The sequence below is a fragment of the Cyprinodon variegatus genome, unplaced genomic scaffold (assembly GCF_000732505.1).
Source record: "Cyprinodon variegatus isolate N-32 unplaced genomic scaffold, C_variegatus-1.0 Scaffold711, whole genome shotgun sequence".
NCBI lineage: Eukaryota > Metazoa > Chordata > Actinopteri > Cyprinodontiformes > Cyprinodontidae > Cyprinodon > Cyprinodon variegatus.
Genome location: NW_015151164.1, coordinates 415166 through 428495, shown reverse-complemented (window position 1 = coordinate 428495; position 13330 = coordinate 415166). Strand labels below are relative to the sequence as shown.

The 13330-nt window shown below is 36.9% G+C and overlaps 1 protein-coding gene across 2 annotated transcripts in view; it reads left to right on the top strand.

The window, feature by feature from the left end:
- Positions 1-328: 328 nt before the first annotated feature.
- diaph1 (diaphanous related formin 1) overlaps positions 329-13330 on the top strand; it is a 132959-nt gene continuing 119957 nt past the window's right edge. Inside the window, exon 1 of one of the 2 annotated variants that reach the window (XM_015394854.1) lies at positions 329-1041. In XM_015394854.1, the coding sequence (XP_015250340.1) occupies positions 943-1041 (99 nt within the window). In that variant the 5' untranslated portion in view covers positions 329-942. The remainder of the gene's footprint in view (positions 1042-13330) is intronic. The other variant, XM_015394853.1, reaches the window with a different exon arrangement.

Below are 13330 nucleotides of genomic sequence, written 5' to 3'. Positions count from 1 at the left end.
AATAAAACCGAATAAAATGAAGTTTGTTGTTGTAATATAACTAAATGCAAACAAGTCTATACTTTTGTTAAGTACTCATGGCTAATTTAAGTGTATTTTTTTTAAATGGAACTAAACTTTATTTTAAGTTAAACATTATTAAAAAATGAAAGAGAATTCCGGTTGTATATCTTTGCACAGGTTTTGAGTGGGATGTAAACACGTGAAGAAGTGTTGATCAGTGCAGTGCAGTGATCTGTCAGTTAAATCCTCTCAGGTGCAGCGCCTGCGCGCAGGCTCCGCCCCCCTTGGCATGGCTCCGCCCCCTTGGCAGGACTGTCAAAGAACAGGAAGAAGTCTACCGCTGAGAACTACTCGCTTCCCTCTCGTCAACCAGGGGTTAAAAAGTTCCCTAAACTTTGTCGAACAGCCATGGAAACCAATTTCGGACACAACATCGATTCTGGGCATCTATAAAACCGAACCCGCGTTGTTGTCGCCAAAAAAAACTGGCGGCAGCGGAACAGTCCTGGAGGCTTTTTGTTCCGCTTTAACTCCTTACAGGAGCCCGTAAGCTAACCGCGGCTACAGCTAACGTTAGCTTTTTCTCTGCCGCATATCTGGGGGTTTAATATTACCACGGTGACCGTCGTGGATGGTGTAAACTATAGGAAGTAACGGAGGTAGATACTCATTGGTATTCCTCAGACGCAACAGGTTGTTTTCGTGCCACTAGAGCCGAGCAGCGAGGCTTGCGCTTTGAATTTCCCTCCTTCAGCCATAAAGACGGGCAGATTTGCAAAGGGGGGGTCGTTTGGCTGGTTACCAAATTATTAGCAGACCTCTGCTAATTGTGCATAACCTTCCGAGATACTAACACAGGAGCTTTGGGAATAAACTTTACCCTCCAAGTTACGGAACATTTTTTCGCTACACGTGTCGACCTGTGCGTCAAATATTAATATGGATCAAAACACGGGGAGCTCATCTGCTGCACCCAGGAAGGAGAAGGAAAAGAAATCAAAGAAAAAAGACGACGATGGAGATGGGAAAAAGAAATTTGTGAGTATGACTTGGCTGGACATGAAGCACTCATCTGTTTTAGTTATCCGTAGAGTTAGGCCCAGGTGTTAAACTCTGCTGGTTAGGTTTTCCTTCCTCAGGTTTCACACAGACACCCTACCTGTAATTACTGTCACCACCACAGGCTGTTGATCAGCTGTACAGAGCTTCAAAGGCAGCACTGTGGTGTTCATGACTCTGGTCAAAGTTCTGCTTTATGAAGGAAGTTATTGGCTCACTGAGCCTGGTTCTGCTGGAGGTTTCTTCCTGTTAAAAGGAAGTTTTTCCTCTCCACTGTCACTACAACCATGCTTAGTGTGAGGGATTGCATTCCAGTCAATGAGTCAATGCAATCAACTGGTTTTCCTTAGCTAGAAAACTTTGAATCAATTTGATTGTATTATTTGGTGAATCGTAAAGTGCCTTGAGACGACGTGTTGTGAATTGGTGCTATATAAATAAACTGAATTGATACTAATCGGCCCCTCACTTTCTTAAACTTGAACTCCTCATTACTTCTGAGGCTTATACATTCCTGAGTGATTGCAACATGCCAACACAGGACTTCACATGTGTATCAGTACAGCACACCCCTTTTTGGTTGTAGTCTATTCTTTGTTTACAGAACCAGTGTGTTCTTGTCTGAATCAAACAGATAATGGAAGGAAGGTTTTTAAATGAATTAACTAACTTTTGATTTTAAGGTGTGGTTTAAGTTTCCTTCTGATGATTTAATGTTTTTGGTTTTCTCCATGGCTTTGTCAGCGCATATGACTCAGGGTGCTGACTGGGTGAAGTAGTGAAGTAAGAGTCAACACAGCGATAAACTTTGTCATGAACCTGGGCAACTCTTGTGTAACTTTACCCCGTGGTCACAGTTAGCAGCAGGTGAAAACTGATATTGATACCAAATGGTAACCGTAGAGGATGAGCTGATGAAATAAACTTTTCTCTGGCATATTTTTGAAGAGGGAATATTGAGTACAAAGTCTTCTAATTCTTTTTTTTATATCAACAGTAGGACAATAGTCCTAATACCAGGGAGCTGGAATTTAACTTGTCTTTGTCAAATTATAGGTTTGTATGTATGAGTCCTGGGGTTTTAGATCAGTTTTCACAGCTTCTTAATGTTGCTTAAATGTTCAGCTTTCATGTGTGTTTAACTAATTGTATTATATAAAAAAACAACCCAATGTGGTTAAGTTGAGCTTATAAAACTATTTAACAATAACTTAATAAAAAAATTACACTTAATGTATTTTAATAACAACATGCCTTTTTCGCTTTTGATTGGATCCTTGCCTACATTATTTTGAGAGGATAAATACACTGACAATGCTTTGAAATAAAATGTTTAAGCAAGGCTGCATGTCTGGGGATGCAGCTTAACTGAAAAGTAGGATCTTCTCCAGTGCTGATTATTATTTCTGAAAAAAAAAATGTTAAGAATAAATCTTAATATAGATGAGACATATCCAATTTATATTAAAGGTTAAAATTCAACAGGTTATATAGTGTTGCTTTGTGCCTGGGCATAAGTGAATGTTGCAAAATCACTTAATATAATTTACGGTTCCTTTACATATGACATATATATATATATACATATCAAATCACATCTCTTAAGATTGTGTCACAAATACAGTTTTGCAGCTCTAACTATGGGCCTGTAGTTCAAGGCAAATGTTGTTTTATCATTATAATGTTTGAATCTGTTGAGAAATCTCCATGATGGCCAATCCACGTTTCTTCTTCTCCAACTTTATCACATTTCAGGTGTCCAGATGTTTTTATTTTTTTATCTTTAGTGTTAAAATTGCTGTACTTAAACAATTCTTTGAGTTTCGCTTTGTTTGGCTTTGGTTTGACTTGTGAACGGCTCCATGATGAACACAGCCAACAGAAGCAGGCAGTGTTGCTGTTAATCTCTATGCATCAGAACTCTCTCCAATATCCAGTGGTTTCCTCCTCCTCGTTTATCCTCCCTGCCAAGCATGATTGCTTTTATTGTCGGATGATTGGCTCATGTTGAAATTTTGTTTTGGGTTTTGAATTCTCACAGCTGCTCAGCTAAGTTTGCAAGATTTTCAAATGCTTCTTATTCTGGTTTAGATTTAGGTTACGTATTCAAAGGAAGGGCTATTTGTTAAGTTTTTATTTGTCTAAATGAAAAAAAAGCCTTTCTGTTGAATATGGTTGTGGGTTGGTTAATGGGGTAAGTTTCAGTGCCACTAATGCAGACTAATAATTTACATCTGTGAATAACAGCAGCAGAAGAAGAGTTATCTTCAAGTTGTTTTGCTTAATACCTTTAAGTTTGTTAATTCTTCCTTGTGCATACAGAGTTTCTCTCCAGGTCCCTTAAACTACCTCCCACAGTACATGATGGTGATCATTTTTATTATACATCTCTCCATTTCCCTGAGATGGACTTGCAGCCTGTCAAGGTTTTCTGTACCCTGCGTTCCTGCCTAATGTATGGTGGAAAAGGGCACTGCCCTCCTGAAACCCTACACAGAGCAAGCCAGTCCAGAATTCTGATAGAATGATTGTTTGAAAATGATTGAATTATTCAGAGACTACACCTCTGTTGTCTGAGTGCGACAACAGCAGATATCTGTTATGTTTGCATTATTTTTACTCCCATAATCTGCCGGCCTGCTGCTCCTATGAGCTGCTCATTTCATCCTTTTAAATTACTTGATGTTTTGATTTTTAACAAAACATTTATTGAACAAAAATGTAACAAAAAACAGTTAAAAAACTCAGGTCAACAATACATTATTACATCAGCAGCTTGTTATATTTTAGCTCGCCCTCATCAGAAATGGTGCACAAAACACTATTAAAACCCCACAGTTGTAGAAAAAAAAAAAAAAAAAACTTCAAACCCCCAGTACTTAGAATTGGATCAGGAATCAGCTTTAGTAAGAGCGAGTTTTGATAATCAATTAATTCAGAATTGTCTAAAATGCTCATTTACCCCTAGTTTGTTTAGGGGTCAAAATATCCCATATGGTTAGTAACTCTGCAAATAATGGTGCATTTGGGCAAAAATACATTAATAATGAAAGAGCAAATTAACTGGAGCTTTGTTTTGGCTATTGATGATGTAGATCACAATAACGAGCTGAAATGGAGACATTGCAATCTGCAGGAGCAAATCCTGTTTTTGTCAATAAATTCCCTGTCTTCCTATGTATCGTATATTGGAACAAGGAAAGCAGATCCGTTACTTGGCTAGACCCTGCATCTAAATAACATTGCTCCAAGACCTGGACCTAATTAGGTTCCATTTTTATTGCTCCTTGGAGTTGTATAAATACTTGAGATAACCTTGTTTTACAGTGTAGCATCAGGTCTCAGCTGTTTTTCTTGTTGAAATGACTTCTCTGATTTTTATCTTTCTTCTTCATCTCATTGATAACATACCAGTTACAACAAATGGAATGTATCACATCTACTGTGCATTATCTCTGTGCAGCTTAAATGAGAAACTTATCCAAATCTGTGACTCATTCATTTTAGCACAAAAAAGCAGATGATCACAGTCGAATTAATTTATGGGACTTTAGTGTTTCGGTTCTTTTTTCTCCCCAAAATAAATCTCTATACATTAGTTCAGTTATAAATGACCGTGTTAAATAATCTTTAAATAACCTTAATGGTAACGGAAACTGTGGCTGAAGTAGACACGCTGATCCTTTTTGGAAAATTTTACTAGCTATTTTCACAGGAACTATTTTGCATCCCTCACAGTACTTACAGGTGTGTCAGGTATTTTGTTTGAAACCAAAAGCAAAGCTCCCTAAAGTTTCGTCTGTTCTCTTCACGTCCAGAGAGACAGAATGTCAGCATACATGAATGCTGCTGTTGTAAACATGCCTTCTGGCTCAACCCAGCAGCCAGGCAAAGTGGGGATTAGTAGGGATCACTGCCTTGGACGGTGGTTTGGAGACAAGGTGAATCTGAGATCACAGATTTTGTCTCCAAGTTGTTTTTCTGTTTCCATTGCTGTTTTCCCTGCTGATTCTGTGTCAGACGCCACATAATCAGGTGTGACAATAGTGTTTTGTAGTTCTGTGCCCCTCTTCTCCTATGAGTAAAGCCTACCTAAAAGAAAATAAAAGCCAGCCTTTTTCTGTGAGCATTTAGAGGTTATGGCTTTGCAAAGTTAAAGTACAATTTTAATTTTTTTACACAGGCAGTTTTATCTCTGTTTAAAAGAAAAACAGCTGTTTTGTTGTATTTCCGCAGTACCCATACCAATACGGCTCTTCCTGGGGGTTGGCAATATTCTGGATATATTTACGGTGCTAGAACACTATGTTTTTCTTCATTTTATTGTTTGTTTTAATGTCTATTACCACAATATGTTTAGACAAATAGAATACCTTGAAGTAGTGATTAAATGTGTGATTTAAGTGCTGATATTTACCCATTTTTTATTTCTGTCTTGATAATGACCAAACTCACTGTTGTTATTGCATAAATAGCTATGCCATTGGATTACCTACAACAGCTTTTTGGCATTATGGTTTCTTTTCTGTTGTGACATAATGCTCTAGAGTTATTAGCATTATACATTACAAAAACAAGGTGGTCTAATAATTGTGTCCATGACTGTGTATTTACTGTTGAGGATCTATTTTCATAGTAATTTTTAGCTTCTGATTTATCTAAAGCTTAGCGCCTCCAAATTACAACCTTCACTTACTACTCCCATCCTTTTCTCTCCAGTTCTTAAAGGGTAGGAGATGTTAAAACACAGTATAGGCAGCAGGATACACTCAGATTCTTCATTTGCTAAATTCTAAGAAAAGCAACTTGTTTGGCAATAAAAAAATGTTCAACAAATGTTGATTCGTTTAAGGAAGATTAGGATATTTTCTTTTTATAGTAAATGCTTTTATTCTGGTCAGTTCCCTAAGCGCATCCTGTAAAGTGTGTCCAGATGCATCTGATGCTTCTGCTGTTCCTGTGTTCTCTGGCTTTGCTATATCTACTTTGATAAGGGCAGTTTAAGTAGTTTTAATACATTTTTAAGCTGAAAGTACACCTGAAAACATCGTCTGTGCAGTCGGTTCAAAATTATGATCCTGCCTTAAAATATTCTGCTGTCGAAGGCGCTCAGAACCCCAAATACCGGCGGTACGCTGTGACTGGGAATCCCCAGCAGCAGCTGCCCAAGGCCCGGTCGCCTCTTGGGGATTTTTTCCTACTGTTCTTGGTGGCTGGAAGTAGATGGGAGCGTTTTTTTTTAGGTATGCGGTACAAACTGCAGGTGCCAGGATAATAAAAGCAAAAGTATTTTGCCGGTAGGTTTTGACATTTGAAGTTAATTTAGGAGTTAATAATCTGATTTAGGGGATTGACCGTAATGATCTGCATCAGCAGTGCTGTGTCTGTCTCCCTGCCAGCCCCCAGATCAGCTTCTCTGATTGATTGAAGTGGAGAATCAAGCAACAAAAATTAAAATTTTCCAACTCTGGCAGCTGCTGCTTGTGAAGCGCGTCACGCACCTCAGATGCTCAGAAGCTTATGAGGCGCTTCTTCAGCTGCTCAGATGCTTCATAATGCACCACTTCTGCTGTTCTAGATGTGCTGCAGGACCTTTTGATGCACCTTGATGCAAGTCAACCATTGACTTTGTATGTAAAACAGCTGCTTCTGTTTGAATCCTGTCCAGTTTGAAGGTAGCATAAGAGTAATCTTTTGATTTGAGCAACTTGTTACCTCTGATTGGAATCAACATTTCCATTTTGGACTGGTAAACCTCAGTTCTGACTTGATATCTAGAGGAGGTCTGTGTAGGGCATTAAAGGTAAGGGTGATGGAGTCTTTCCTTTATCACAGACTTGTGCCAGGCTTCTTGAGCAGATGAACATATGTCTTTGCTGAGTTTGCAAGGATGCAGTAGGCTCCTTCTCCAATTAGAACAGAGCATACTTGATGCTCTGCTATGATCTGTCTCAAGTTCCATTCAATTGTTCTGTTTTACTAAGTAGTGGGATTTATGTTTGATTAATATTGTATAGTAGAATAAGAATAACATGTTTCTTTAACCACTATAGGAAATATACATATTTAATGTAAAGAAATATCAGCAGTAGGTTAAAAACAGAGAAAAAAATATTTTCCAATTGGGATCTCTATTAATTATAATATATATATTATTATATATAATATAATTATAATAATGCATTATGTTTTTAGACTTACATTACCAGTGAAGATAAGGGAAGAATAATATATAGCTGTCTTTAAAAGACTTTGTTTGAAGATTTGTTTTGGCTCAAACACTAATAACTGTAGATGATGTCAAGCTTTAGGTTAGTTTTTTTTGGTTTGTTATTACATTTTTTTTTTTTAACGGGCCTTCATCTGGCTAAATGTGTTGCTTCATAACTGTATGATACATTTATAATAGCTGCAAAAGACTGATAAACAAGCTTATTTTTCCTAGGTGTTGCCATTATCTCAGAAATAATTTTAGCGTGACTTTAGTTACACGATAGGCCGATGCAAAGTGTGGTTTTGAAATGAGGTGAGAACATGTGCACACACCCAAAGGGAACCTTCCTTTAATAACACATTTCCCTGCCTACAGCTACAGCATTTAAATATTCAAACGATCGTTGCTACCTGATTGGGTGGTGTTGATCAGAGGTAGAGATGTGAGCAGATTCAATATAGACAACAGTTATGACTCTAGTGGGAATAGTTTCTTCTACTCCAATTGTTTCCATGACATGATGAGGCATAATATTTTTTTGATTATTATTCATTTCTTTGTATGAATGAACAAAAGCACACCAACTAAAAGCTTTTGATTTTTTGTTTGTTTGTTTGTTTTTTTATTGAAAGGGCACAGGTTCTTTGCAGGAGAATTTTCCTTTATTAATTTTTTTGTCGTAATTTTTTTTATTAGTTGCGTTAAAATCAAATCTTTAACCAAACCGAAGGAGCCGCCTGTAAACTGTTATAAAGCACTTAATAAAAAAGACCGCCTGTCTTTGGTCGTGATTTGGCTGTAAAAAAAATATGGCACCCTTTAATTTGCATCAGTTCTTTCTCCGGTTTAAATAGGTAAATCTCTTCTGCACGCTGGAACTGGGGGGGAAACGCTGCAGCTGGAAGGACTTTGTGTGTACCACTAAAAACAGCAGTGGGTTTTTTTGCTTTCATTGTTTATTTTGTTTGTTTGTTTGTTGTGGGCTGTTTTAACCTGTAGGCTCCCCAGAGAATCAATCCTAGCATAGTATTCTTGTTTTCTGTAAGAAAACATAGTGTGTTTTTAAGTAGCCTGTTTTCCTTAGGACTTGTCTGTCAAATTCAGTGGCTTTCCTAAGTCATCTCACTGAGTCATTGGATATTTCTTGAAAATCTTTAGCGCTATACAGCCTCATGCATAAAATGTTGAGCAGCTGTTATCTTTAAACTTGGTAGTAAAATGCTCTTGTGTACTGTAATTACTGTAACTACACATTACTCCACACTTTTCTTTTCTTACGCTGTGATTTGTGCAGCTGCAGGCAGGGGCGTACCTAGCCCTTATTCGTCCCCAGGTGATGTTCAGTCATGGGCCCTCCTCTTAAGTCAGCCTTCCTGCCTTATTTGACCCTGAGGCTGACAGGTGCTATGGATGTGGCAGTGTTCATGCTGAAACATTGTGAACCAGAGAACAATACAACTACCTTTTACTGTGTTTCCTCTCCTGACCTCTGCAGCTGAAAAAATAGGTGAGGATTCTTCAGCGCTTGATAACAAATATACGCGTTGGTCTGCAGGGAGATATCATTCAATGGGCAGGCACCTCATTGCTTCATACAAACTTAGTGATCTAAATCAGCTGCTCTGTATAGGAGGCATTGCTTTTAGCTCCTTAAAGGAGCGACTGATAAAGGTCAAATTTAAATTTATCTCCCTTCTTTAAAGAAAATACACAATATACTTGTTATAAGAAAAATAGATGGAGGAAAAAAATATTTTGTTTCAGCCACAAATACTTTGCTGTTAATGTTATTCAAACGAGAAAGTTTTAATTTTTATTTTAGCTTATTTTTTCTTAAAGAAAAGATTTCATCAAGCTGTTGAGTTATTTAGAAAAAAAACCGTGTCTGTTTTTAAAAAAAATCATTCTAATGAACACATTTTTTAAACTTGGACAACCTCAGAAACTGATATAAAGTTGATTTTCGAAAATCGTGGCCCAAAGGTATGATCCTAAAAAAACACTTAATTATTTTGTTCATGATGAGAGTTTTCAAAGCTTTTGATTAACATGGATTAGAGCATCTGTAGTATCTATAAAATATTTTCTGTTGAGAAAAAGGCGTTAACCTTTAGAGCTTAAATATAATAGAGCCTCATCCTGGACATTTCTTGGACCCTCTCTTTTGTTTTTTGTTAGTATTTACATAAAACTGGATTTATTTGGACTTTGAGTAAAACTGTATCTTTATTAGTTTACTCTATAATTTTATATTACACATCAAATCAAACTAAATAAATGAAGGAACTGATTCATTGCTATTGGGCTATTTATTTCTTTTTTAATAATACTGTCCTTGCATCAGTACAGAATATGTGGCAGCAGTAGATATGTTATGTTTCCCCCAATTTATTGAGCAACACATATTTTGTCTGCATGTAGAACTGTAGCTATACTGAGTGCTGCCATGTCATGATCTAAAGGACCTTTAATGTGTTTTGCTACATTAAAGGTAAATGGTTTGATTTTGACTGATCTAAGGAATGGTATTATATTTATACCCTGATGCAAATCCAGCTAGAATCTTCCAGAGAGGATTTCTGCTGTTTACAATCACAACCAGACTTTTAGCTCAGGTAACATTCATTTACTTTCTTATCCTAATGATGACCGCGGTGATGATTAGTAGAGCAAACCTCCATCTCACGTCAAGCTGGGTTCTTAGATAATAAGCTGTACCTTTGATTTTTTTTCCTCGTCTGACTCAGTATTAAGGCTCGATCGCTATCTTTGGTCTGGATTAATCCATTTCTTTCTGTTCTTGAGCCCAAAGACGCACCAGGCTCCAACTCTACAGATGGCATGGAGGCTGCTCTGAAAGCAGCCCTGTTCCCCTGTTGCTTTGTTATTTTATTGTTTTTGTTTCTCATTTAATGGATGAGGCAGGCTGACGTCCCTGGACTGAACAGCTGCTCTGACCGTTAATACTCAAACTGCCAGTCCGTTCCCACCTGTACCCGTTGTGAGATGCTTCATCTGCTGAAATATCTTTTTTTTTTTTCTTCAGTGAAGAAAAAAGATAATGATGATTTTTGAAATGCAGTTGTTTGTATAAGAGGTGGAGTAGATGGTAGAATCTTATTTGGTACTCATTCCTCTGACATGATAAACACTCTTTTACTCAGCCACAGTGTAGTGTAAGGATGTTCAACTCCAGTCCCCGAAGGCCGCTGTCCTGCAACTTTTAGATATGTCCTACGTCCAACACACATGATTTAAAGGGCAAAATGACCTCCTTAGTATATAGTCTTTTTCTTCGGGGTCCTGGTAGTGATGTAATTATTTGACTTGTGTGTGTTGAAATGGAGAAGCATCTAACAATCGCAAGACACCGGCCGTTGGGGACTGGAGTTAAAGAGTCCTCTTATAGAGGAAACGTATGGTGTTCTTCCATTGATGTCTTCCAACAAGAGCAAGGATATGTATGATTGTCTATACCTTGTCTCTTTTAGGGATCACTGCTTCAGACTTGTTTGGTATATACCATTTCCTTCTTGGTTATTTCCCATTATGCTCTTGAACTCATAGACTGAATCATATTTTAATCTTCATGTGAAATGGAGAACAATTTACAGTTTACATTTAATTGAGGCATTAGGTTATTGCTTGAGGCTAAACGTGGTTCAATTTCATTAGTGTGGTTTAAACTGTAGAAATAAAACATGGCAAAAAAAATCTTTTGGGAAGATTTAAGACAAACATCTAAGTTAGGGCTACAGATAATGGCTATTTTGCTAAAAAATTAGCCTGTAAATATTATATTTGTATAGACCAGTTGAACTCTGGATATGGCATAATTACAGACAAAACAACTTAAAAACCTTAAAAATGTATTGCAAATTTTGAATTCATTGTATATAGCTACAGCAAGTAGCTATGAATTCAATGCTCAAAAACTTGACTTTAAATATGAAATCTCTATATAATATATATATATATATATTTAAACTGACTAAAGTTTAAATCAAACTAAGTTAGAGGTTTTGTTCTTTGCTCCCTCTGTCAACAAGTTAAAATGACACGTGTAGTGCGCATGCTGTTGCATGTACTATATATACATTTTCTTTGAAGTTTGGGCTTAATTAGTGCAAGACATTACATAGTTTAGTTGGTGTGCTCCAGTTGTATTCTAAATTAGCAAAGGACTATGTTAATAATAGATTACACCTTCAGTACTAATATATGCTTATTTGTAGCCAGTGGAAAAGTTTTCTATCTAAGGAAGCAAAAACAAATCAATGATTTTGCAGTTGTCCAATGTCCTGATTTAACATGTTTTCAGTCTAAAGAAATTACTTGCTTTTAAACAGGAAGAGACCTCTGTAAGAACCTGACTCATAATGAGTGACCATCTGCCCATAGTGATTAGATGTTAACAAAAACAATCAGGAACCCAAACAAATCCAGAAGCACTGGTTCAGCCTGTCTTTGTTAAACAAAATATACTCTGATGTCATGACAGAAGTGGTTCCATAAATGGCTGTTTTTTGGAGAACTGGGCCACTATAAATATCTACAGAGGGTGAGAAAATTGATGTTTTGGCAACAAAAACTTTGATAATGGGGGCCTTCATGTATGCTGGCTTGTCTAAACATAGATACACTGGGCTAGATTTAACTTGGTTTCAATACCTTTAGATAAGGTGCAGACATGATGATGGTTTCTTTGTTTTCTAGTAGCCTACCGCATGACTAACAGCACAGCTACGTATGGCTCAGAGCAACCAGTGTTACTTTAAACTTTATAGAAAAGGAAAGAGTTTCAGGGTTTGCCTTAAAGGAGAAGTCCGCTCATATTCAGAATTTAAACTTCTGAAAGTACTTTAAATATAAACTTATTACATACTGTTCAATAAATGATAATTGTTTTAATTAAAATTTCATTCAAATGTGCTTTACTGGAGGCATCCATGTTTGTCAAAGAACACTACTGCCACCTACTGGTTTGTGACGTCACGGTGCGCTATCGGCTGTTGAGCAAGTCCCTATGATGTATCTGGTGTTTGTCACAAAGCGCTGTTATGCAAATCATCTTGAAAACAACAACAAACCCGTGGTGGTTAATGAATAGGAAAGGTAAAATAACTGTTTTTTTTTCACTTTTACCCAATGTATTACAACATCCAACTGCCATGCACGTGGGCATTGTCGGTATAACTATGGGTCTGTTGAATTTCAATGGTGAAGTCCTCTCGAAATCTTCAATAATTGTGTTGATGTGTCCAGTAGTTCTCATTGATTTTGCTTATAAAGCGCGGAGAATGGCCCAAGGCTTACAGCACCGTGACGTCACTGCCGAAAGATGTCAGGAGCGAGGTGTTACTATATTTTGGGCAAAAATGGCCGGTCCCAGACTCAGTGATCCTGAATACATTTATTTTCATTTTTTTACTGATTATTGCTAAATTCATGAAATCACCGCAAAAGTATTGGTTATTCATTGCTGACCGGACTTTTCCTTTAAAAGAAGACGGCATATTTGGTCTGACATATTCAAACTAGAAGCTGGTTCTGCATGAAAGGAAGTTGACCTACTCTAGTTTTACGGGGCGTGATTGTTGAGAACATAAGGAGCATTTTAAATTGAAGTGTGGATTTAACTCGGAGCAAATTAGGAGAAGCTGTTAAATGTTATCTCTGCTTTGATTCTGATGCTTCACTGCCCACAGTCTTGATAAATAACAGTATTTATCTCATGTATCATTTAAACCACTGCTTAATTAATACAATAGTTACGAATATAAATTAAACTGTTTATGTTTTGAAAGAATTAAATTGTTATTAATTAGTTTCCACTTCTACTTAAAATTGAAATATCGAGTTAATGACGAGGAAAAGCATTCGGTTTAACAGGGCATACATCTTTTACTTTTTCCGCTGCTGATGGCACCACTAGAACATCAGGGTATCAAGTATTTATAGCATGTTTGCATATGCAGTGAGAGATACTTTAGTGTGTTAATGTAAGAGTTTTCTCATTAATTTATTGTAGAAATATTGGTTCAAATCAAATTT